This window comes from Nicotiana tabacum, chromosome 5, assembly GCF_000715075.1.
Source record: "Nicotiana tabacum cultivar K326 chromosome 5, ASM71507v2, whole genome shotgun sequence".
NCBI classification, from domain to species: Eukaryota; Viridiplantae; Streptophyta; class Magnoliopsida; order Solanales; family Solanaceae; genus Nicotiana; species Nicotiana tabacum.
In genome coordinates, this window is record NC_134084.1 from 16,799,097 (window position 1) to 16,824,471 (window position 25,375).

General features: G+C 36.1%; 4 protein-coding genes across 5 annotated transcripts; 3 read left to right on the forward strand and 1 right to left on the reverse strand.

Moving 5' to 3' along the window:
* The first annotated feature begins 5,288 nt into the window (after positions 1-5,288).
* Positions 5,289-6,876, forward strand: LOC142180704 (uncharacterized). Its single transcript, XM_075252757.1, has 3 exons — positions 5,289-5,738; positions 5,977-6,336; positions 6,508-6,876. Exons 1-3 carry the CDS (start codon positions 5,289-5,291, stop codon positions 6,874-6,876), a joined length of 1,179 nt encoding a protein of 392 aa, XP_075108858.1.
* Positions 6,877-10,253: 3,377 nt separating this feature from the next.
* LOC107814018 (AIG2-like protein D) lies at positions 10,254-17,169 on the forward strand. Of its 2 annotated transcripts, XM_016639341.2 has the most exons (6): positions 10,254-10,481; positions 13,130-13,202; positions 13,894-13,986; positions 14,522-14,605; positions 15,712-15,861; positions 16,984-17,169. In XM_016639341.2, exons 1-5 carry the CDS (start codon positions 10,354-10,356, stop codon positions 15,850-15,852), a joined length of 519 nt encoding a protein of 172 aa, XP_016494827.1. In that variant the 5' UTR covers positions 10,254-10,353; the 3' UTR covers positions 15,853-15,861; positions 16,984-17,169. The 2 variants fall into 2 exon arrangements, with proteins under 2 accessions (XP_016494827.1, XP_075109461.1); XM_075253360.1 differs by lacking the exon at positions 16,984-17,169 and having other exon boundaries at positions 15,712-16,359.
* Positions 17,170-18,162: 993 nt separating this feature from the next.
* LOC107814017 (glycosyltransferase family protein 64 C3-like) lies at positions 18,163-20,088 on the reverse strand. The gene has a single exon (XM_016639340.2). The coding sequence runs from the start codon at positions 19,337-19,339 to the stop codon at positions 18,347-18,349; it is 993 nt and encodes a 330-aa protein (XP_016494826.1). The 5' UTR covers positions 19,340-20,088; the 3' UTR covers positions 18,163-18,346.
* Positions 20,089-21,996: 1,908 nt separating this feature from the next.
* Positions 21,997-23,449, forward strand: LOC107814016 (uncharacterized). Its single transcript, XM_075252758.1, has 3 exons — positions 21,997-22,788; positions 22,891-23,130; positions 23,192-23,449. The coding sequence occupies exons 1-3, from the start codon at positions 21,997-21,999 to the stop codon at positions 23,447-23,449; spliced, it is 1,290 nt and encodes a 429-aa protein (XP_075108859.1).
* The last annotated feature ends 1,926 nt before the right edge of the window (positions 23,450-25,375 follow it).

Genomic DNA, 25,375 nt, shown 5'->3' on the forward strand with positions numbered 1-25,375 from the left:
CTGTAGGGCAACTGATCAGAATACTGTATAGAGAACCACGACCCCTGGAGCACTGTGAGAAGCCTGAAGTGCTGATTGAAACATCCTAGGAGGATGGCCTCAACCAAAAGGCTCCCTACCTCTATATGAGGCACCACTAAATCTGCCAGAATGACGAGGCCTCTTATCAGACCCCTGACCGCTCCCCTAAGCTAGAACCATCTTAACCCGCCTAGCCACATTGGCCGCATCTTGGAAAGAAATCTCGCTCCCTGTCTCCTTAGCCATTTGCAGTCTAATAGGCTGAGCGAGTCCCTCAATAAACCTCCTCACCCCATCTCTCTCGGTGGGGAGTATCAGTAGAGCATGGCGAGCCAAATCAATAAACTTCATCTCGTACTGGGTGACAGTCATAGAACCCTACTGAAGACGCTCGAACCGTCTGCGGTACTCCTCTCTCTGAGTGACGGAAAGGAACTTCTCGAGAAATAGCTGCGAGAACTGGTCCTAAGTGAGAGCTGGTGATCCAGCTGGTCTGGACAAACAATAATCTCTCCACCATTTCTTGGCGGAGCCTGACAGATGAAAAGCAACAAAGTCGACCCCATTGGTCTCCACTATCCCCATGTTCCGAGGAGAACCTCATGACAATTGTTTAAGTAATCATGGGGATCCTCTGAAGATGTACCACCATAAGTAGTAGTGAACAGCTTGGTGAACCTGTCCAACCTCTACAAATTATCAGCAGACATAGCTGCTCCATCACCGGTCTGAGCTACTACACTCGGCTGAACTACTACAACTGGCTGAGCTGCTAGAGTCTGAAACTGGGAAGCCATCTGCTCCGGAGTGCGGGTAGCGGGAGTCTGTTCTCCTCCCCCAGCCTGAGAGACGGCTGGTGCTACAGGAAGTAAGCCTGCCTGGGTGACACTCTCCATAAGGCCCACTAGACAGCCAGAGCATCCTGGAGTATTGGGGTAGTGATGAACCCCTGTGGGACCTGAGTTGGGCCCGCTGGAACTGTCTGGGCCGGAATCTCATCATCAAACTCTACCTAAGGCTCCGCCGCTGGTGCTGCTGCTTTGGGATGAGCTCTGTCCCTAGCACGGCCTCGTCCTCGTCCTCTGCCCCTCGTAGGAGCTACTGTTGGGGGCTTAGACTGCTGATCGACTGCTGAAGCGGTACATGTTCTCGCCATCTGCAAAAGAACAGAGTAGAAGTTCAATTAGTATTGAGAAACCAAACCGCACGACAGAGATGAATATAAGTGAAATTGTTCCTAACTCTATAGCCTCTGGGGAATAAGCACAGACGTCTCCATACCGATCCCTCAGACTCTGCTAAGCTTGTCCGTGATTTGTGAGACCTAAGCAACCTAGAGCTCTGATACCAACTTGTCACGACCCGAATTTCCCACCGTCGGGACCGTGATAGCGCCTAACATTGAACCCGCTAGGCAAGCCAACATTATTGATTATTCCACCTTTTTACCTTTATATTTAATAATTTACCAAGTTAATACAAGTATACATCGGAATTAGAAGTGCAGAAGAATAGAATTTAATAGTTTATCTAATACCAATACGAATCCATAATAATAATCCACCCAGAACTGGAGTCACAATCTCACAGACTATCTATGAAAACTACAAATAGGGTCTGAACAAAGAAAATACATGTCTGTCTCTGAAATAGAAAATAACAGAAAGAAACAAAATAGGAAGGGGATGCCAAGGCCTGCGAACGCCTGCAGGACTACCTCGGGTCTTCGATAGACTAAAGGCAACAACCCTTAGCTATGGTCCGCATGCTCCAGTATCGGGATGTGCACAAAAGAGTGCAGAGTGTAGTATCAGTACAACCGAACCCATATACTGAGTAAGTGTTGAGCCTAACCTCGGCGAAGTAGTGACGAGGCTAGGACACAACAAACAACATAACCTGCAGTTAAGCAAAATCTAACAGAGTAACAATTGTAGAAGCAATTCAGAAAGTAACGGGGAGGGTAACATGATGTGGGGGATACTAACATAAGGAAACACAGAAATGACGGAATGAAACAATTAAGGCACTTGAACCGGTAGTAACAAGAGATCATAACAAACTGGAAAATAAATGTACAACATCACCCTTCGTGCTTTTACTCTCAATTCTCACCATGCAATCAATAATGAAAATGTGCACGACATCACCCTTCGTGCTTTATCTCTCTTCCTCACCATATGAATTTTTACGGTATCACCTTTCGTGTTTTATCTCTCTTCCTCACCATATGCTTCAATTTCAATGTAAATGTGCACGACATCATCCTTCGTGTTTTATCACTCTTTCCTCACCCAATCAATGGCAACAACAATATCTCTACAAGGGAATCAACAATAAGAATAAATACATCCCGGCAAGGGAATCAACAATAAGAATTAAATACGTCCCGGCAAGGGAATCAGCTTTAACCAAACCTGTACCAACAATTAACTTCACAAATGAACCTCAACTGGAGCCAATGCTCAACAATAAACAAATACCAAGAAGATAATCATAAGTCTTACTAAACATGGATATTCAACAATTTAGGCATTTCTAATACTTATTAAGAATCACAAAAATCACAATTTAAGATTCACGGGCATACTTGACACCAACTTATAGGTACTCGTCACCACACCTATACGTCGTACACTACACTAACACATAGCAAATAAGGCACAACACACATTCCCTCAAGCTAAGGTTAGACCAAACACTTACCTCGATTCCACGGCCACAAATCAAGCCTCAACTATCGTTTTCCCTCTAGAATTTACCTCCAATTCACTTGTATCTAGTCATAATTAGTTTAATAATATCAATAAGTGCTAAAGAACTCACACCCAATGCTTTAATTATAGCTTTCCCACTATTTTTCCCCAAAACCCCAAAACACCCAAATTTCCATGAAAATCCCTAGATTTTGTGGTGAAATCTTGTAAAAAGATGAAGCAGATTGAAAGAAATAAGATAAAAGTTGTTTACCTATGATTTGGGGGAAGAACCTTTCTTTGAAAAATCGCCCAAGAGAGCTTAGGGTTTGAAAGAGTTTGAAAAATGAAGAAAATCCCGTCTAAGTTCCAATTTACCCAAGCGCAGTTATCGCATTTGTGATGCCAGGTTCGCAAATGTGAACTCGCAAATGCGGCCAAGGCTTCGCAATTGCGAAGGTTGGCCTGGCCTGATTACTTCGCAAATGCGACCAATCGTTCGCAATTGCGATTACTGCTGGAGTCGCTTTTGTGACATAGAGCTTCGCAAATGCGAAGGTCTTTTCCCTGCCCAGTCATCGCAAATGCGATGGTTATTCGCAACTGCGAAGCCTGCAGACCTGCAACTCACCTGCAATTTTCCCTAAGTTCAAAACACTTTACGGCCTATCCAAACTCACCCGAGCCCTCGGGGCTCCAAACCAAACATGCATGCAAACCCAAAAATATCATACGGACTTGCTCGTGCGATCAAATCATCAAAATAACATCAATAACTATGAATTTAGCCTCAAAATAAAAAAAAATCTCAAGAACACCTAAAGTAACTATTTTCACAACCGAGGGTCCAACTAATATCAAATCAAGTCTGTTTCCTAACTTATTTCACAAATTAGACCTAAACATTATTTTAGACCTGTACCGGGCTCCGAAACCAAAATATGGGCTCGATACCATCACATTCAAGCATTATCAATTTCCAAACTCCCTATATTTTTCAGTTAAATAATTTCCTTCAAAAATTTATTTCTCGGGCTAGGGATCTGGGAATTCAATTTCGGGCATATGCCCAAGTCCCATATTTTTCTATGGACCCTCCGGGACTGTCAAATCACGGGTTCGGGTCCATTTATCCAAAATATTGATCGAAGTCAACTTAATTCAATTTTAAAGGCAAAATTTAGCATTTTCTCAATTTTCACATATAGGCTTTCCGAAAATGCGCCCGAACTGCGCACACAAATCGAGGAGAAGGAAAATAAGGTTTTGAAGGCCTCGGAACCCTGGATTGGGTTCTAAAATACGAGATGGCCTTTTGTCATCTCGTAGAGACTTCAAATGGAGGCTTGCAGGAGATCCAAACGAGTCTAGAAGCAGCGGTGAAAGGAACAAATCTAGAACCGGAAGCAACAAAAGGAATTAGTGTCACTCTAAAAGCTCAAACCAATGAAATAGTAGTTTCAGTAGAGGCGAGGGCGGAGCAACCAAAGATGGAGGATAATCCAGCATGGGTAAATCTATTTGCTAAGAATAGGGCGACAAAAAATGGTATGGCACTAACCTATATCCCACCACAAGTTGTTAATGGTCAGATAATTGTACAATTGGATAGGGAAGAGGTTGACAGAGAAACTGAGAAGTGGAGAGGGGATCTAATAGCTTATGTAATTGGGGATTTGCCGGGGTATAATATCATGAAGAGATATATAGAGATGAATTGGAATGCTATCCCATAATATGCATGAGGATGGATACTACATCATCAAGTTCAAAATGAAGGAAGACATGCCTGAGATTTTATATTCTGGGCCATATACAATCAATAATAGACCTATTATCCTTAAGCAATGGACAACAAATTTTGATTTTGAGGAGGAATTTCCTATGGATCAGATTTCCTAAACTTTCATTGAATTGCTGGGGGGTTAATTCACTAAGTAGGATTGCCAGTTCAATTGGATCTCCTATGTATGCTGGTGAATGTATTGCAAAATAGTTAAAAGTCTCTCATGCAAGGATGCTCATCGAAGTTGATGTGACCAAACCTTTACTGGAAGAAATAACTGTAGAGGATCCAAATGGGAGAGCCTTCTTACAACCAATCATTTATGATTGGAAACCAAAGTTTTGTGACAAATGCCAAGTTATTGGACATAAGTGTCAGCAAGAAGGGAGGAGACAGGAGCGCAGTATAGGGTACCACTGAACGAAAAAAAGTATCAAAGAAGATATTACAGCAGTGGATCACTAAAGGAAAAGGCAAAGCAACAGATAGATGTGGAAGATATGCCAGAACAAAACCAAGTCACTCGCCATCAAGTGGAAACAAATACTGTCACAGATGCAGGGCAAAGCTCAGGGGAGGTGAAGAACACTATGTAAGTGCAACAAAAAGATAAAACAACAAATGTTATAAACAAGAGCAAAATGAACAAGTCCAGAGTTGAATGATATCAATTTTCCAGTGCTTGGTTCAGTACCAGTGATGAATGGGTTTCAAATTCTAAGTAGAGAGGTGAAATGGGCTCATACTGAACCTCCTGATATAGGAGGTAAAATAAAGAGATCACCATGACTTGGCTTGTATGGAACATAAGGGGTTTGAATAAGAGGTATAAGCAGAAGGAAGTAAAGAAAATTTTGAAAACCAAAAAAATAGGAATAACTGCTATCGTAGAAACAAGGGTTAAGGAGAATAAGTTTGAAATTATTAGTAAAAATATAGGTCCAGGATGGGATAGATTACATAATTATTCAGCTGCTAGTAATGGTCGAATATGGGTATTATGGGACACTATCAAATATCAGGTCACTAAGCTAGTAGAAGGTGACCAAATAATGCATTGTGAAGTAAGAGGGCTTGCCACACAGATTGATTGTATGATCACTATCATCTATGGATTCAACACTATTGAGCAAAGAAAGGAGCTATGGGAAGATTTGAAAATACTAGCTCAAAGCATTACAAAACCTTGGCTAGCGATAAGGGATTTTAATGCAATAATGTGCTCAATGGATAGAGTACATAGGAATCCAGTCCTTCAATGTTACTAGCAGTGAAGATGATTAGCTGAGCATCAAAAGTCCATTTAGATTTTTCAATGTATGGACTGAACATAAAGATTTTGAACATATAATTGAAGACACTTGGAAGCAAATAAAAGACCCTTGGCTCATAAGGGGAGTACAGAAGAAATTGAAAGCACTCAGGCCCAGATTATAACTGCTGAACAATAGTGAATTCAGAAATGTAACACAGAAGATAGAAGATGCAAGAAATGAGCTTATGACAATCCAGAGCCAGCTGCAACAGAATTATAATGAGATCATGCAGGAGCTAGAAAGGAGTGCATTACAGAAACTAGAGAAATGGTCAATGGTTAAAGAAAGCATTATGAAGCAGAAAGTAAGAGCCAAATGGATACAACTGGGAGATGCAAATACAAAGCACTTTTCAGCTATAATGAAGAAAAGGAATCACAAGAAACAAATAAAAGAACTGACAACTTTGGAGGGATGGAAGATTAATCAGCCAAGAGAGATTAAAGAAGAGGCCATTAGGTTCTATAAGATCCTAATGGGAACAACTGCAAGAAGCCTTCCAGCAATAAATAGAATGGTAATAAAGAAGGGACCAACACTGAGTCAAGAACAAAGACAATTATTATGTGCAGAAGTCACAAAGCAAGAAGTATATGAGGCTAAAGGCATAGGGGATGACAAGGCCCCATGAATTGATGGGTACAATGCTGTGTTTTACAAAAATATATGGCACATTGTTGGTAAATAGGTGACTAAGGCAGTGAGGGAGTTCTTTTCAACAGGAAGATTGTATAGGGCCATTAATTGTACAGCCATTACTTTGATCCCCAAGACTGCTAATCCAACAATAATCAAAGAATACATGCCTATAACATGTTGCACAGTGCTATATAAACTAATCTCCAAGATCTTAGCAGCAAGATTACAAAAGGTAATTGATGGTATCATTTGTGAAGCACATGCCGGGTTTATTCCAGGAAGGAAAATTGGTGACAACATTATAATGGCTCATGAATTAATCAATGGCTATACGAGGAAGCATGTGACACCAAGATGTATGATAAAAATTGACCTGCAAAAGGCCTATGACTCAGTTGAATGGAGTTACTTGGAATAAAGTATGAATCTGCTGGGATTCCCTAAACAGTTTATAGTTTGGGTGATGGAATGTGCCAAAACTGTGAGTTACACTATTATGGTGAATGGAGAGCCAACAGATCCCTTCCATGCTGAAAAGGGACTTTGACAAGGAGACCTTGTATCTCCATTTCTATTTGCAATTGCAATGGAATATCTGAGTCGAATCCTAAAGGAGATGCCAGGGAAGAAACAATACCATTATCATCCTAGATGTGCAAAGCTGAAAATAACTCATCTATGTTTTGCAGATGATCTATTGATATTTTCCAAAGGTGATATTTCTTTAGTAACTGAAGTACTTAACAACTTCAATCAATTCTCAAAGGCTTCAGGTTTGCAAGCAAATCTAGGGAAGAGCTCCATTTATTTTGGAGGGGAAACACAACATGATCAGGAATTGATGCTAAGGCAATTGGGATTCACAAAAGGAGAGCTACCATTTAAGTATTTGGGAGTCCCTCTATCAACTAAGAAGGTGACAATAATGTAGTGGCAGCCTCTCATTGAGAAGATTGTGGCAATAATCACATTATGGACAGCAAAAAAACTGTCATATGTAGGGAGAAGTCAACTGATAAGTAGCGTATTGTTTGGTGTGCAATCCTACTGGGCTTAATTATTTATTCTACCAGCAAAGGTGATGAACTCAGTGGAAGGTTTTTGTAGGAGCTACCTATGAACATGCAATAATATCATAACAAAGAGAGCACTGATCAATTGGGAGAGAGTTTGCTTCCCTACAAGTAGTGGATGTTGGAATTTAATAAACTTAAGAGTCTGGAACAAGGCTGCTATTATAAAGTTATACTGGGATCTGGCAAGAAAAGAAGATAGGATATAGATAAGGTGGATATATGCATATTACATAAAGGGGTAGAAGTTGGAGTACTTAGCAGTGCCAAAACAAGCAAGCTGGATGGTGAGGAAAAATATAGAGACAAAGAACATTCTAGCACCAGAAAGTATAACTATCTGTAGAAACAAGAGCGTCATTAAGCAAATATATCTTCACTTGCTGGGGGACCAACCTAGAGTACCATGAAAATGTTTGATGTTTGGAATGATGGAAGACCAAAAGCAAGATTTACCCTCTGGTTATAAATGCAGAACAAATTACTAACAGCAGATCGATTGAGCAAATGGGGCATGAAGATTGAAACCAAGTGCAGTTTATGTCAGAAAGCGGAAAACACTAGAGATTATCTATTTGTAAATTGTGAGTATACGAAGGCAACAAGATTATGAGCTGGACACATAATCAAAGTACAGTAGCAAGGAATTGGGAGCAACATGTGCAGGAAGTGATCAAAAGAGCTAAAGACAAATCAAAGGAAGCTCAACTATTCAAGATGTTATATACATAAATAGTGCACTATATATGGATAGAGAGAAACTGAAGAATTTTTGAGAAGACAAGTGTGGGATGGGAGAGAATAGCAAAGGAGATAGCATATATTGTGTGCAAGCTCATTCTAGAATAGCTGAAATAGTTCATAGATATAGATTCTAAAATAGAAAACTAGGATGAGAAGGAGATTACTGTAAACATAATAGTTAGCTGAGTTAGCTAGTTATGGCTCTTTTGTACTGCTTATTACTGGTGATAATAAAAAGTTACCAAAAAAAAATTGATTATTTCGGACCACATGAAAAAAATGCTAAAAGATCAAATAATTGACCCGCACTTTGGTCATATCACCTGCGTCGTTGTCACATAAACATGATTTAAATCCGAATGCTAGATGTGTCAATTTAGATATTTTCATATTAAGCAAATTAAATAACTTTTCTTGTTACACGATTTTGACATCTTTATTATTTGGATGACGACATCTGGAAAATTCTAAGAGAATGCAACTATTATTAAAAAGAGCACTCAAAAGAAATAATATGATTAATCAATTTATGAATTTATTAGATTAATCAACTATAGTAAGACCTCTATAACAACATTCCTATATAACAACCATTCACTATAAAAGCCTAGTTTTTTTATGTTATATTTTACTTCCCTATTACAGCTTTCTACCCATAACAGCAACAAACATCTTTATGACAATACACTATTTGTAAATTTACTCCTCTGTAACAGCCATGTAGATTTTTTAAGATTGTTACTAATAATAATTCTAAATATCTTAATCAATTGGATATTCTTTTGCTGAAAGTTTGGATGCAAATCTTCGCCGATTCAAGCATTATACTACGAGACTGGAATCTACGAAACAAGCTACAATTACGGAGTTCTTCCATCAATCTTGAAAGATTTTATTGTGTACCCTAGAGTTTAAATGTTTGTACGTTTAGTTATGAATTTTTTTAATAACGTATTAGATTACTTTACCATTTAATTCGTGAAATATTCATATCTTTTGAGATTTGAATTAAATATCTTTTTACCTTTATATATAATATTAAAGAAGAAGAAAAATTAATTTTTGGATAAGTTTTGTCTATAACCGCTAAAATATATTCAAACGTCATGTTGTTATTGGTGTATAACAGTCATTCACTATAAAAATCAAATATTTTCGGAACAAACGATATTGTTATATAGAGGTTTGACTGTATTATTATATTGAAAGCAGGGGTAGAACTAGTGTGTTGGTTACGGATTTGGCCACTTTGGTCTAAATCTCATATTTCTTTAATAAAATTTATTGTATATGTATAAATTATTAATATAGAACTTAGTAATTCAGAATAGCAAACAGATAAGTAAGGAGTTCATAGTTCGGTTTGGGTTAATTTTTCCCTAACAAGAAATCAAACCAGTTAAGTCGTTTTTTCAAATATTTGAACAAAACCAAATTAATTAAGTCGACTTTTTATTGGTTTGATTTTTATCGGGTTTGACGCTCTTTTGGTTTATACGACTTTTATTTTTATTTTCTTTTTTCTTAAATATAAAATATACACGACCAAGCACATATTTCGGCAACTATATTATAATATAACACTATCAAATGAATTGATCTTTAAGAAAATATGTCATTTACTAAGATATCTTGATGATAGTTGAATTATATAGTGATAAATTTAAGGATTCAATATGAAATAGTTTCTTAGACTTAGCAAAATAAAAAACTACCAATCAAACTAGAATGTAAACGCAATAGATACTCTCTCTTTCTATATATATATATATAAGTTTTAAATAGATATTTATAATCGGTTTGGTTTGTTTTTTTCAATTAATTTTTACTTAAATTAAAACCAAATCAAATTTTATTAGTTTTTAAAATTCAAACTCAAAATGAAAATATTATCTGTTTTTTATTGATTTGATTTGTTTTGGTTATGTTGGATTTTTCCGTTTTGTATGAAACCCTAGACATATGCTTCAATTACTTACTCATAAATTATTCATCGGATAATGACAGTTTTTTTTTCCACCCCAATGATTGACAGTTAAATACGTTAAAAATTCTCTCCTCCATTTCGGGAACTGCAAATGGCGTCTACTGCTAATCCTCAGTCGGTGTTCAATGTGTTCGTGTATGGCAGCCTATTAGCTGACGACGTCGTTCATGCACTCCTCAAACGCGTCCCTCCCTCTAATCCCGCTATTCTCCACAACTAGTCAGTCCTCTTTTCTTTTTCTATTTTAATTTCTCTCTGCAATGAATAGATAAAATGCTGTTATTATTACTCATTAGCCATCGATCTGTGTTTTACACTTTTACCTTTTTGATTTGTGGTTCCAATTGCCGTAAGAAGATGAAGCTTGAATATTTTTATGGGTATTGCGGATTGACACAATTATTTTAAGAAATAAAAAGTGAACATAGTAGAAATGCCCTAGATCCAATCTCATATTTGATGATTTGAACATATTTTTTTTGTTAATGTTATTTGATATAAAAATATATGGCATCTGATATTCTTTTATCATAGTTATTATTAATTGTTTAATTAACTTGATAAGGTCCTTTATTAAATTTTGAGACTTGACATTGTGATGGAGATCATGATAATGAGAGTGAAGTTTCTTATAATTTAATCTAAATTTGTTCTTGATCATAGGATTATTAATTTGGACATTAGTAAACCGGTTAGATCAATATTTATGTGATCGTCTTTATTGGATAAAGATCAGTTGATCTCATTAACTAAATCACATAGATAGATGATGCACATAGAGATATAATCATGGAACCGACTCATTGGATAATTCCTAATGGTTAGAATTACCATAAACTGTCAATGGGATATTCTCTTGAAGAATGTGATGTAAAAATTTCCTTTGACCCGAGATCATCATAGTAATTGACAAATTATTTATTGTGCTTTGATACTAGACACCTATGGCCCTAGGGCGATAGTTCAAAGGATATTGGGTATGATTAAATACTTGTAGAATTAGTGATTGATTAAGATGAAATCTGTCAACTCTTGGTAATGAGTTTAAGCTCCATGTTGTCATGAATTATAAACGACCAAACTAAGACCTTGGCCTGGGCAATTGAATGAAAGAAGAAATGAGTTTCTTAGGTCATTCAATGGTCGATTATATTTGACATGAACACATAGTTGGTCACCTATTTGGATTTGACAGTTGAACCATATCCTAGGGTGACCCAGAGCTATAAGGACAGAAGGAATTACTACATTATTCTTCTACTGGTTTTTGAGAGTAAATTGTATACTTCATTCTATCTGGTCGTTAAAGAGTGTTGCTAGATGCCACCCTTGATTAGTATATTGATATGATCAATTTACTACCGGTTTAGTATTGAACCTATGAGGTCACACACTAACAAGTGTTCTGATCGTTGCTAAAGGATTAATTAACTTATTATTTGATAATTGAATTAAAGAATTTAATTAGTCAAATAAATAAAGTTATTAGTCCAAATGAAATATTGTTATATTTTTTGCTAGCACAGAGGGTACAATTAATATTGTGAACGAATTGAAGTTTTCTATTTGGAATAGAAATTAAATTATATCTCTTGGTTGAAATATATATATGTGATATATATGATTAATATTTATATTTTATATAAGAGTAAAGACTTGTCAATTCCAATTTGAAATTGGTTAACTGAATGTCCATAATTGGATGAGTCGGCTACAAAAACCCATTGAGAATGGGATTTGTATTCTATAATAAAGTACTAATAAGGATTTTATAATCCAATTTGGTATTGGACTTCATGGTAAGTCCATTAAGATCGGCAGTAACAAATATCCATAGAAAAATTCCATAAAAGTTAATTTGTGGAATTAAAGCTTTTTACCCTAAGTAAATCATTACCTCAACCAAATAGGAAAAGGGTTTGTAGGTGATGCTATATAAAGGGTGATAGAGAGAATTTGCAAAAGTGTTTCTTATTCTTCTAATTGGAGTTGAGATTTTTGAGAAAAATTTCAGCACAAGTTTTTCAATCAATTTGTTCGCGTGTTTCATTATTCAAAGAGTTAATAGCAAGGGTCAGTCTCGGTGTGGATACGCATAGAGTCTTCGCATTATCGAAATTTTTTGAAACGAGACTCTCTCACAGGTACGTCTTAGATCCGACCTTTGACATGTAAATAAATTTTATACACGAACAGTTCTGCTTAGGATTGTTATTGTCTTCCGCTGCGTGTTACGAACACTTATACGCAATCCCACAAGCATAGTATTCGATGACTACACCTTAAATTCAAACTAGTTGAGGTCGTTGTATGTATTCTAATATCCATTCCCGCTCCATTTGGATATGTGTAATTCTAAAGAAAGGGCAACCCAATGCACGAAACATTATGCCTTCACACAGGCCCTGGGAAAGGCCGCACCCAAGGGGGTATGATGTAGGCAGTCTACCCTGATGCAATCATCAATAGCTAATTTCATGATCTATAATATCTTTAAGACAAATTAAGAGCTCTCTATGTTTTCTATTACGAAACTCCTTATTGAAAAAAAATCCTGCAAATACCAGATCTAATGTGTAGCAACACGACTAAGCAGGAAACTAAAGAGATGCTTGGTTATGAGATTTGTTTGGTTTTGGTTGTATGCATTCTCAAGTTGTATTTACCTGTTGATTATCCTCAAATTCCACTAGTAGGATTCTAACAAATGCTCGGCAATGGGGTTTCTTTTGCTGTTTTGCTTGTATCCAATGCCAATTTGTGTTTACTTGTTCTGTTTATTGTTTCTCTAAGTGACGGGGGGATAAACTCTTTTGGTATCTTGTTAGCGGTAACCAGTAACCACTGATTCTGTTATTTTGGTGCAGCCACAGGTTTAGCATCAAAGGGCGTGTTTATCCTGCCATTCTAGCGGTAGAAAACAAGAAAGTAACTGGGAAGGTTTGTTGAACCTTTCAATATTTCTTTTGTTTGTAGAGTTTCCTTTTTCTCTTTTTGGTGTATTATTATACAGCATTGACAGGAAGGTCTGTTGAACTGTCCGACTTTGTTATTTTAAAGCAGTTACAATGCCTGTGCTCTGTATCGTGTCATACTTACGAGCTGTTTTAGACATGATTACTGAATCACCAAAATTATTTCCACTACAAGTATCATAGCTGCAAATATTAATTCTAAACTGTTTCAGTTATCATTCTATTTTACTATTATTTTCTCTATTTAATAATTTTAGTTATTTCCTTCACTTTACTATACTTCTCCTAGGACTTTTTCGTTGTACCACTCTTGAGCTGTCAGGCATGACTTTCTGGTAACTCTTTTTTTTATTAAGGTTAGCAAGCTGATTATTATTGAGTTTGAAAGCAGATACGTTCCATAACTTATCGTAATCTGCGATAAGCATTACCTGTTTAACCACTAAGCTCGTGCTCCTAGTCAGTCATAAGATAGCTTATTCTCTAACTGATGATTTCAATGGTGAATGGAGGTGGAGGCACATCAAATATTTTTTATAATTAATACTAGAAGTGATAACAAACTACTAATGTAGTTCTTTGTCATTGAAATCTTATGAAAATTTTGGATCTATCCCTCAAATCTTCTAAATATGCTTTTTCTAATAAAACTGCAGGTTCTTTTGGATGTCACTGTTCCTGAATTAAATATCCTGGACATATTCGAGGACGTTGAGTATGAAAGGACGACTGTTGATGTTTCACTGATGGTATTGATACAGTAAAGTTTTTAAAAATTGTTGCATTACGAATATTCTTCTCATGGCTCAAGCATGATATTGAGCATGAATCGGATCATTCTGAGAGTTCAAATGTTCCTGTTTATTGGATCTACTGAACTATTAGAGGGAGATGGTTACTGCCTCGGACTTATTGAGGCAAAAGATAAATTACAAAGAGGATATCACTTTATTAAGTTTCCTTAGCGCAGTGTTTGTGAAGCACTGTAGTGAATTCTGCTCTCGCTAGAGTACTTGCATTTATACAGGTGTAACCTATATAATGCTTTGCTACTTAATTTAGAACTTTTATATCCTTCACCTTCCTCACGGTCAGAATTTAGTTTCAGGAGTGCTACTAAAAGGGGAGTTGAAACTTATGATCTTTCTAATAAAATTAGTCCACATTGATTTGTTAAGGACCGCTCTAGTTTGTATGGTTTTGGCATAAATTTAGTGAGACAATTCAGTTTATTTTCAAATTTGCAATTGTATTCGGTTTGTACAGTATGTCTTCACTTTGCAGGATAGTTCCAAGACATTGCAGGCTGAAACATATGTTTGGGTTGACAAGAGGGATCCAAATTTATACGGGGAATGGGACTTTGAGGTAAACGTGAGATCTTATATATCTGCGGCTCTCTTAATTGCTTGTTGGACAAAGATACGAAGAGGAAATATAATTTGTTCTCCACTCCTATCTTCCTCTCTTTTCATTTTGATTGGACTGTGCATTTAGAAAATGTGTCATGTTGCAAGAGTTTATCTGTTTTTTGGTTGCCTGATTTAAGTTCAAGATAGGTGGTGGAATTTGGTCGAAGATTAGAAGCATTATCAATATGTCTCAACCTGTCTGTAGACAAGGAACCTAACATGTCTCTGCATCTGTGTACAGTAGGATAGTCTGAGTTCTAGAACGACAATTGTTCTACTCAGTAACGGTAAGACTAGTGAAGCTTTGGTTCATTGAATCAAACCGAAAAGGAATCAACATGAAGGAAACTTAGGGAAAAGATGCTAGAGCGTTGCTATTCAGATGACGATTTTGAGCAAACTTGTGGTCTTATTACTTTGGGTATTGATAAAATCTAAAGAATCTTGAGACCTCTAAAGGTTGAATATCACGTCTTTGAGAAGTTTCTCCATTAAACTCCAAACACATTGGAAGTCGATTGCTAAAGTTGTTTTCCAACTTAAATTGATATTTGTTCTTCACATTTAACAATTAACTCCATCTTTTGTAGTTTAATAGAGAGAGATGCTGTAATATCCCTGATGTCAGGTTTAAAATATGAACAGAGTTCTTAATCGAACTTGGAAATATTCGTAGTTTTCTCCATCAAATGGAACAACTTCATAGTTGATTGTTGTGGAGTATGTCATAGCTTCAATGAGGGATCTTTTATTTTTATGTCACTTGAGTGAACAGAAACTGAGGATTCATGTAGCCTACCCCGGCGTCTTACAGCGTAGTTGTTGTTGCTGTTTAATGAATCGAAAGATTGAGTGATCGAACAATCTTTAGGGGCCCAAAGCTTAGGCTATTTGTTTAAGAGTCCTGGTTTGAAGCGGAGGCGGTGCTTGCTATTTATAAGCAAGAGCACCTCCACTAGAAGTAGTTTCTATCAAGTCGAAGTTGCTTCCTTTCTTAACTGAAGTTCTGTAGATGAAGCAAGGCTCTAATTTTTTCAGTTGGCTTATGGAAATGCTTTGTAGGAGTGGAAACAGTTGCACAAGGGAGACTTCTTGAAAATGACGATGGGGTTCAGTGAAGAACTGGAGCTACCAGAATCAAAAACCAGAGTGGCAACTTATGAATCGTTCTATGCACAAGAAGAGAACAAGTCCAAACCTTGATGAAGTTGAGTAAGTTATACCAATAAGGGCTCCTTTGGTACGAGGAATAAGGGATAATTAATCCCGGGATTAAATTTGAGATGAGTTTATCCCACGTTTGGTTGGGATAAAATCGTGGTATAACTAATCTGGGGATTAGTTATCCCGGAATTGTAGTGTTTTTTTTATCCCCATGGGAGGGTGGGATAACTAATCCCGGGATAGTTAATCATGGAATAACTTATTTCCCAACCAAACGACCCCTAAAAGAATAAAGAAGTCTCCCCTCCCCCTCCCCCCAGCCCCCAAAGGGGGTAATTGTGGTTATAAAGTATGGCTATTCAGTCTGCAATGCAGAAGTCTTCTCAATCTATATGTAGATAGACTTAAGTAAACCTCATGTAATATTTGCAGATGCTAGATAGTATTCAAAAGGGGTAACATATTTTTTGCTTGTACTCTTAACTAAAGCAGGCGTATGATTGAAAAACAGCATTTCCTGCCAATTACACAAACAGCTTCTTATACACCAGATCCTCTTCTTGTTAACTTTTCCCTCAAATGAAGTCCCTTCTCCAGATTTTGACGCTTTACTATGATGTGTTTCTAGCTTAAACTGAACTTTCAGTCCGCAAGTACTGTTTGGGGTCATTTGGTTGAAGAAATAATGATAACCATCCCGGGATAACAACAACAACACTACCGCCAACAACAACAATAACTACGCCTCAATCTCAAAGAAAACGTTCCTTATAATATGTCAGGTTTCTGATAAAGAAATTGAGCTGTTTGGAACACCTTGGTCTCTTTCAAATGGGAATCCAAGTACCCCAAAAATTCTGAGAAAACGCACAAGTTACTTTTAAGTTACTCCTATTAGATTAAAGAAGATACAAGCTTCACTATCTAAAAACCTTGGTTTAGTTTATGGGGATAGGAAAGTTATCTTGGGTTCAGTATGGTTTAAGTTTATAGGTTATCATCATCACATTTTATTCATATTTAGTAATATTAGCATAATCTGGATTTCCAATGGAAAATGTAGTGTGATATATAATTCTCTGTACTCTTGTTTCCCTGACTTTTCATTCCCTGTATTACAATCTATTCTTCACTATTTTAGGTATTTTAGATTTCTTTGTTCTTTCATAGGTATAGATGAATTGTGCTTCACGCATACAAGGGCGAAACCAGTGAAGTACCTACGAGCTCGGATGAACCTAATAACTTTTACTTTGATCATGTATTTATATTTAAAATTAAATATATAATTATAAACCCAGTAACTATAACGAGCTATGAATTCGATGGCAAATTAAGAACTCATAAACTTTAAAATTTGGTGTTGCCTTCTGTTATTACTTGATGCTGCCTTTGTTTCGGTTTTTTGATTGCATTATTTAGTGTTAGTTTTGTACTTTCGCTTCGGTTGTCAGATTGGTTTGCTTGTATTGCCCCTCCCCTTTTTCCTTCCCGATCCGAGGGTCTACCGGAAACAGCTTCTCTGACTTCTAAAGGCAGGGGTAAAGTGTGTGTACGCTCTACCTTCCCTATACCCTACGTGTGGGACTGCAGTGGATATGTTATTGTGGTATAAACTTTAAAATTTGACTCCGCATCCGCACACATAAATCAATAATTAGCTGGACTACTAGAATACATCAGTACATTTCGATCTGTCCAAGAAAAGTACACTTTGTTCTTGGAAAATCCAATACAAAGCAGCACTATATATTTAATGTGACATGTTACAAAGTAATTAATTTTAATTTATGTAAACCTATTTGATTGTGCACAATTTTTTTTGTAAAAAAGAAATTTTTGAATTTGTAGTATAAAATGAGGCATATATATTTTGTGTGACTATAAATCATTGCAGCGCACTAGAGTGAGACTAGCCAGTTAGGAATTAGTCTTAGGATGCTATTGATCAACTACTGATGATGGGCTTTATCTTCTGTGTATTAATACCTTACATCTTTCTCGTATTTCCTATATCTATTATATTGTTGTTACTTTGTTTTTTATGGTATTTATGTTATGTTATAGATTTTATGGTACTTTATGTTGTTTTATTATGAGTCTATTGATAGTACTAATATAGTGTCTCTTGTTGCCTCTTTGAGCCGAGGGTCTCCTGGAAACAGCCTCTCTGCCCCTCAGGGTAGAGGTAAGGTCTGCGTACATATTACCCTCCCCAGACCCCACTTGTGGGATTACACTGGGTTGTTGTTGTGACTATAAATCATTGCATAAAGGTAATTATTTTCAAATATGGAAATAAGGTTATTCTTTTTGACAGAGATTAAAAAAGAAATAGATTCTTATAAATTGAAATGGAGGAAATATATTTCCGTATTTATATTGGTTTGGTTCAAATTTCGTAATCATTTAACAATTTTTTTGGTTTTCGGTCCTAGTTGTGCGTACAAACGTGACTTTTAATTATAGAAAAAGCAATAACGAAAACATATATGGAAATTGAAACTTGGAATCAGCTTTAATTTCTAAAGTATTAAAAAAATTGCCTATCACAATATACTAACTTGCCACCTTTCTCACATAGCCCTTGTTCTCCAACAGAATCAACAACCTTCCCATATCCATACCTCAACGGCATCTTCCCCAATAGCCTATGGAATTCACCAATACATTCTCCTCTTCTCTTTCTATGCTCCCTTTTCCTACTACTCAACCCCACATCTCTTTCCTCCATTTCTCCACCTTCATTTCTTGCATCTCCCCAATCCCTCACTTTCTTCGCTCTCACTAAAATCGGCCCCTTTTTTACCTCCTCCGCTACCACAAAATTCATTAAAATATCCTCGCAATTATTCTTTTCTTCTACTTTTGCCCTCAACTTTTCGTATTCTTTACTGCATGTGTATTTGTGGAGGTATCGTGCTTTTAAAATCATGAATTTTGTTAACACGATGGAGTATTTGCTACTTTCCATTGTGTAGATCCATGATTTTTGGGTAAGGTCGTAGTTGTGGGATCTGACGAAGAACCCGATTAGTCGATCCGGGTCGGATCTCCAGATTTGGAAAGCGAAGTTTATTGATTCCGCGTCGGGTTCGATGTCGTCATCGCAGATGAGTACGGCGCGCGTGGTGATGGTTTTTTGAGGGTGGAATCGGAGGTTGAGACTGGAGGAGGGCTGACGGAGGATGGTGATTGGGGCGGCGGCGGATATGGACGAGAGGTTTTGGGAGAGTGATGTTAGGGTTTGTGAAGGAGTTAAGGGATTGCTCCAGAGGATGATGACGGCGGCGACGGAGGATGTGGCGGCGTAAGTGGCGGCGATTGAAGTGAGAAGTGGAATACGGTGCTCGGAGTAGCCGTTGATTAGTACCGTCATTTGGTCGGTTTGTAATGTTCGTTGGTCCGCCGGCGGACGGTTGCACGAGTCAGTGGAGTGGGGTCCAATTCGGAGTGAAAAGACATAAAAAGGCATCGATAAGAGTATAATTACATGGAAGGGATAGATGGGCGTTTGGTTCTTCATTTTCACAGAGGTGGTGCTGACAATATTGAGATTTAGGACAGATTTAAGGGCAATTTGATACTTTGTTGCTTACGCTAAGTGCACAGGTAGTGGACTAGTGGTAATCTTGTTATTTTTGGAGAATCCAAGGGGCACTGTTTCACCTGAAGAGTGAAGTGATGGAAGCTTTACTTGAAGAGCCCGTTTGAACATAAGAATTTTTTTCGAAATTAGTGTTTAGCCATAAATTTTTTAGTTTTCACTAGAAAATGAATTTTAAAATTTTTCGAAAATTTGAGAAACTCCTAAAAGATATTTTTCAAAACTTTTACTCGGATCACTTATAAAATTCAAACAACCCAAAATTATATTCATGTCCAAACACAACTCTAATTTTTACTTGAATTTTTTTTTTCACTTTTTTTGAAATTTCGTATGTAAAACGCCACTTAATGTGTTTAACTTTAAAATTGTAACACAAGGCATTGTCATTTTAAAATTATAGGTTTGGATCTATTATTTATTAAAATTTCTAAAGAACTTTTACATATATAATTATGGTTCGCATAAAAAATATTAGGAGGTCGGATGAACTCGATACCTAGGTGATGCATCTGCCTGGTAGCATGTTTGTTTATAACTAGAACCGAATTTAGCTTTCGATCATTTGGTTCAACAAAATTCATAATTTTAGATGCAAAATTTATGTGTAAAAATCTATTAACATTGTAACAAATTCGTAGATTTGAACTCATAATTTTAATATACGGAAAAGGGCCGGACATACCCCTCTATTATGACATATTGTTCAATATCGTCCCTCGTTACGTCCCTTAAAGCCCTTACCGTCCAACAAAGTTTTATATATGTCCTTATTTTAACGGCTAGGACACGTGACACACTTTGAGAAGACCAAGAATCACCTACACTAAATAAAACCAACCCGCCCCAATTCCACTACTCCGCCCGCCCGACTCATAAACCCGACCAACAAAGTAAATACACTAAAATCACCGTAAATAACACATAAACAAAAGATCAAAAACTGAGACAAAAAAAGACGAACGGGATGGGTTCCATCTAGGGTTTCCATCAGTGATAAAATTACGGATCTAAGATTCAAAAGGTGAGTTATTTCTTAAATTTTTTTATGATTCAGCTAAGTAAAGTGGTGTTTCTGCTAATTTTATTGAAGAATGTGTGATTTCTACCTAATGTTTCGAGCTAGGTTTTTTTTTCCGGAAATATGTGCATATTTCTGTTATTATACATGCTTCCTACTCTACAGTTTGTCGATTTAACTTTATTTTGTCGTGCGTGTGCATCTTTTGAGGTGGTCCTTTAATTTCTCATTTCTAATGGTCTATTATTGCTTTGAGTTGTGTCTTTTTGCTCGTGTATGATCGAATGGGGTCCAAATATACCTTATGCATGTGATTAAGTACATTGGAAAGTGGTAGCTATGCATTCTTTACTGTTTTTTTTCCTAATGTTCTGCTTTCTTTACTGTTTTCCCCATTCTTTATTGTTTGATTTCTAATTTCTTTATTAAGTGGGGTCCATTTTGTATAAAGTATTACTTTATGGTCATAAAGTTTTTTACATTGTCTTATTTATGTTTCTAGATGGTTCTGTTATAGGGTGACTGGATTAAAGAGTCACACTTAATCTATTCAAAGAAGTTGGTCCACATCTGGAAAGATAAAGATTCTGACTTATTGTCCTTTAAAGATACTAGTGTAGCACCCGCGCGATGCACAGATATTTTAAAAGAGTATTAGTCTTATGAAATTATAATATGATATATCATATTATTTTCATAAAATTTAGTTGCTATTTTTTTTTTGTAATGCAGTGTGCATAAAGTTTATTAACTTATCAATTGTCCTAATATCTTGTCACTATATTTCTTTTAATATAACATAGATAAGTATTTTCTTATTCTAAAAATATTTTTATTTTTCTAAACTTATGTTATACTGTTCAAAATTCTTTAATGTCTAAATTTATTAATAATTCTTTTGAGTATTATTTACGTACCTTTTGTTATATTTAATTGATTTGAAGTATAAACATGCTAATATTATTTTTATTCCCTCTTTTCGTACATTTTTTACTTTATGGTCATAAAGTTTTTTATATTGTCTTATTTATGTTTGTAGATGGTTCTTGTTGACCTAGTTTTCAATTATGGGGGTGACTAGATTAAAGAGCCACACCTAATCTATTCAAAGAAGTTGGTCCGCATCTGGAAAGATAAAGATTCTGACCTATTGTCCTTTAAAGATATAGTAGATGAATACATTCTTCTGTTAGGGTATATAGGGGTATAACAATTAATAATTGTTGGCCCATCTGGTAAGTATTATGAAGTTGAAGGAGATATAGGGATTAGATAACTTTTATGCCTTGTCTGTGATGAATTTAAGGTATTAAATGTCTATGTTGTAGATGAGTGTGAAGAAAGTGTTTGTGTCCCAAACATTATCAACCATATTGAGGCTTATATATCTCAAGTATTAGTTGGTACTGATGATAGTAGTAGTGAAGATGAAGATGAAGATCAGACAGGTTCTGATGGCCTGGCCTATGATTCTGAAGAGTTAGAACAATTTGAGGCTCAAAGGAAAAAGCATCCTAGTGAAAACCTTAATGAATACAAATAGATTTATAAAGGCATGTCTTTCAAGGACATTCCTGAAGCTAGAAAGTTCATGAACTTTTATTCATTGGTTAATCAAAAGAAATTAGAGTTGGTGAAAAGTGACAAAATTAGAGTGAGGTATAAGTGTGTATTGGGCTGCCCATTTAAATATCTTATTTCCATTAAAAAGGGCAATGAGGGGTGTAGAGTGAAGACACTAAATCCAAGACATGACTGTAATCCTGCTTTTGATAACGGTAGGGTTGAATATAGCACTATAGCTTACTACTTCAAGAAGAAGTTGCAAGACAACCTTAAGTATAAGGTGAAAGAAATGAGGGCAGACCTGAAGAATTCATTTCTACTTAATGCTAGTAAATCTAAGGTTAAAAAGGCAAAGAGAATGATATTGAAGAAGTTGGAATGGAGTTCTGCTGATGATTATAACAAGCTTGAAGCATATGCCAATGCTTTGAGGGACAGTAATCTTGGAAGTGATGCAGTTATTAATTTATCTAAAGAATCATTCTTGCAAGGCAAAAGAAAATTCTTTAGGATATACATTTGTTTTCATGCATTGAAGATGGGGTACAAAGAGGGCTTGAGACCATTTATTGGGCTTGATGGTACATTTTTAAAGGGGAAGGCTAAAGGACAGCTACTAGTTGTTGTTGGGCAAGATAACATGAATCACTTTTATCCACTTACTTGGGCTGTAGTTGATAGGGAAACAAAAAGAAGTTGGACTTGGTTTCTGGAGCTTTTTCACAATTCATTGGACTTGAATATGGGCAATGGAGTCACATTTATGTCGGATATGCAGAAGGTATAATTGTTTCTTTACTGTTTTTTGTCACAATTCTTTACTGTTTTTTACTAACTTTTCTTTATTGTTTCTTTACTGTTTTTTGTACATGGATTAATGGAGGCAATAAAGACAGTACATCCTGAAGCAAAGCATAGGTTCTGTGTGAGACATGTAGAGTCAAACTGGTGTAAAGAGTATAGAGGTCTTGAAATGAAGAAGTTACTTTGGTGGAGTGCTTGGGCCACTTATGAAGAAGACTTCAAGGATCAGTTGAGCAAGTTAGGACAATTGAAGGAAACATCTGTTACAGACCTGTTAAAGTACCCACCCCAGAGTTGGTATAGGGTATACTTTGACACTGTCTGTAAAAATCAAGGTGTGAATAATAATTTTACAGAATCTTTCAATTCTTGGATATTAGAAGCTATACAAGCCCATCATCAAAATGTTGGAAGATATAAGACTCAAAGTAATGAATCAGTTGAGAAATCATGAAGATGAGGTGAGAACATGGAAGACAAACTACAATCCTCAAAGCATGAAGCTTTATAATGACTATCTGAAGATAGCTCATTCCATTGAGGTTGATTTCAATGGTGATAATGGATTTGAAATAGTAGAAGGGGTTGACAAATTCATTGTCAATTTACAGGGGAAAAGATGCACATGTAGAGTATGAGATCTTTCAGGAATCCCATGTCCTCATGCAATAAGATCATGCTTGTATTTATAGGAAGACCCTTTGAAGGAGATGCACTAGTGATATAGCAAAGAATCCTTTCTACTTACTTATAAGCATAAGTTACAACCTATACCTGGTGAGAAATTCTGGAAACTAGATCCATCTCAAACCATGGAACCTCCAGAACTGGTGAAACAAGCTGGCAGGCCTAAAGTCAAAAAAGATAGACAAAAGGATGAGGCAATCAAGAGGCAAGGGGAGTGGAGTCAGTCTAGAAAAGGCAGAATTATGACTTGTGGCAATTGTGGAGAGGCAAACTATAATGCAAGGGGATGTAAAAAGGTATAGATCCAATACTTAGCAATGAACTTGTTATTATACTTAACTAATAGTAACTAATTTTTTTTACATTAAATAGCCAATGAATGTGCTGAAAGTGACAAAGAAGAAGCATCCATCAAGTGAAAATGATGGACAGACATCTAGGGCTAAGAAGCCAGCCAAAAGACAAAGGACTTTGATTAATGAAGACACTAATAATGATGAGGTATTGGCAGATATCAATTTATCAGCACCCCAAGTGTCCCAAACAAGTGAAGGCATTGGCAGCAGTCAATCATTTATCTTTATGCCTACTCCAACTCTGGATGCTTGTTCTGATTTTGATAATGGCCCTGAGCCTCCATTAAGGCCTAGTATTATATCAGAATCACAAACTAAACTTATAGAAAGACAGAAGGTTGGTATGAATATTGGGACAAAGACAATCAAGTTTACAATAGATAACACAGGTGTAAGTGAACCCGCTGATCTTCCCCAGTAAACTTGACATGGAAGGGAAAGGCAAAAATCACTGGGAATCAATTGGAGATGCAAACAAGACAAAGAATTGGTAAGTTGAAGACAAGAAAAGGGTCTTGATAATCTAATTAGGACTTGTTTTGTTAGTTGGTAGCTAAAGTGAAACTTAAACACTTGGTTTATTTTTGTTGGCATTTGGAGTTGGATTCCTTGTTATGACTAAGGTTGAGTGAGTTTTTGAAGTTATAGTTGTGGCATTCACTTCTCTAATTTGATGTAATAGGCAGAATTATGACTTGTTGAATTACTCTTACTGCCCAGTTTTTGTTACTATTACTGCCCAATTTTTGTGTCAGCTAGATACTACCCAGTTGTTACTCTTACTGCCCAATTTTTTTAGCCTTGTTGCCCAGTTTTTTTGGCCTTGCTGCCCAGTTTATGTTGCGACTTGTTATTGCTGTACTTAAGCAGTTTTTGTTGTGTTTGTTACTGCAGTCCTGAAGCAATACAAAATATTTGTTACTGTAGTCCTAAATTATTTGTTGTATTTGTTATCCTGAAGCAATACAATAATGTATTTTGTTGTATTTATTACTGCAATCCTGAAGTATTTGTTACTGCAGTCATGTATTTGTTACTCTTACTGCCTAGTTGTATTTGTTGCTTTCTTGGTTAACAATGACTTAACAAATTCAACATTAAACATCTAATGGAAACTGCCAGAATTATCATAAACAACATTCCAATAATCATTAAGTTAACAATGTCATTACAATACAAAATCCAACCATTAAACATCTAATATAAACTACCAACAAGTTCAACATTCTAATATTCAACTGTAGATACAACATTCCCCTTCTACAAACTAATTTCAACATAATTTCACTTCATTATAGAGGAGAATGCAAATCCAACTATTAGTGAGCATAAAATTGTGATGATCATCTTCAACTTCACCACTTTTACTTCCAATTCCATATTTGTTTACCTTCAAAATTCTTCATAGAATCTATGAGTTCAATTTTTTCAGCCAGCCCGTCTCTTTCAACCTTAAGAGCTTCCAAAAAAACATTCAACATCTTAATATCGCGATTTGTAGCTTCTAATCTTACATTGTTA

Bases quoted from the DNA above. Each gene is read 5' to 3' on its own strand.
- LOC142180704 (XM_075252757.1), top strand. From the start codon at position 5,289: ATGACTTGGCTTGTATGGAACATAAGGGGTTTGAATAAGAGGTATAAG. The intron at 5,739-5,976 runs GTACATAGGAAT...AATGTAACACAG, and splicing joins TAATGTGCTCAATGGATAGA to AAGATAGAAGATGCAAGAAA. The intron at 6,337-6,507 runs GTAATAAAGAAG...GTTGGTAAATAG, and splicing joins TTCCAGCAATAAATAGAATG to GTGACTAAGGCAGTGAGGGA.
- LOC107814018 (XM_016639341.2), top strand. From the start codon at position 10,354: ATGGCGTCTACTGCTAATCCTCAGTCGGTGTTCAATGTGTTCGTGTAT. The intron at 10,482-13,129 runs GTCAGTCCTCTT...ATTTTGGTGCAG, and splicing joins CCCGCTATTCTCCACAACTA to CCACAGGTTTAGCATCAAAG. The intron at 13,987-14,521 runs GTATTGATACAG...TTCACTTTGCAG, and splicing joins CTGTTGATGTTTCACTGATG to GATAGTTCCAAGACATTGCA.
- LOC107814017 (XM_016639340.2), bottom strand. From the start codon at position 19,339: ATGAAGAACCAAACGCCCATCTATCCCTTCCATGTAATTATACTCTTA.
- LOC107814016 (XM_075252758.1), top strand. From the start codon at position 21,997: ATGTCTTTCAAGGACATTCCTGAAGCTAGAAAGTTCATGAACTTTTAT. The intron at 22,789-22,890 runs GTATAATTGTTT...GGATTAATGGAG, and splicing joins TTATGTCGGATATGCAGAAG to GCAATAAAGACAGTACATCC. The intron at 23,131-23,191 runs GTCTGTAAAAAT...CTTGGATATTAG, and splicing joins ATAGGGTATACTTTGACACT to AAGCTATACAAGCCCATCAT.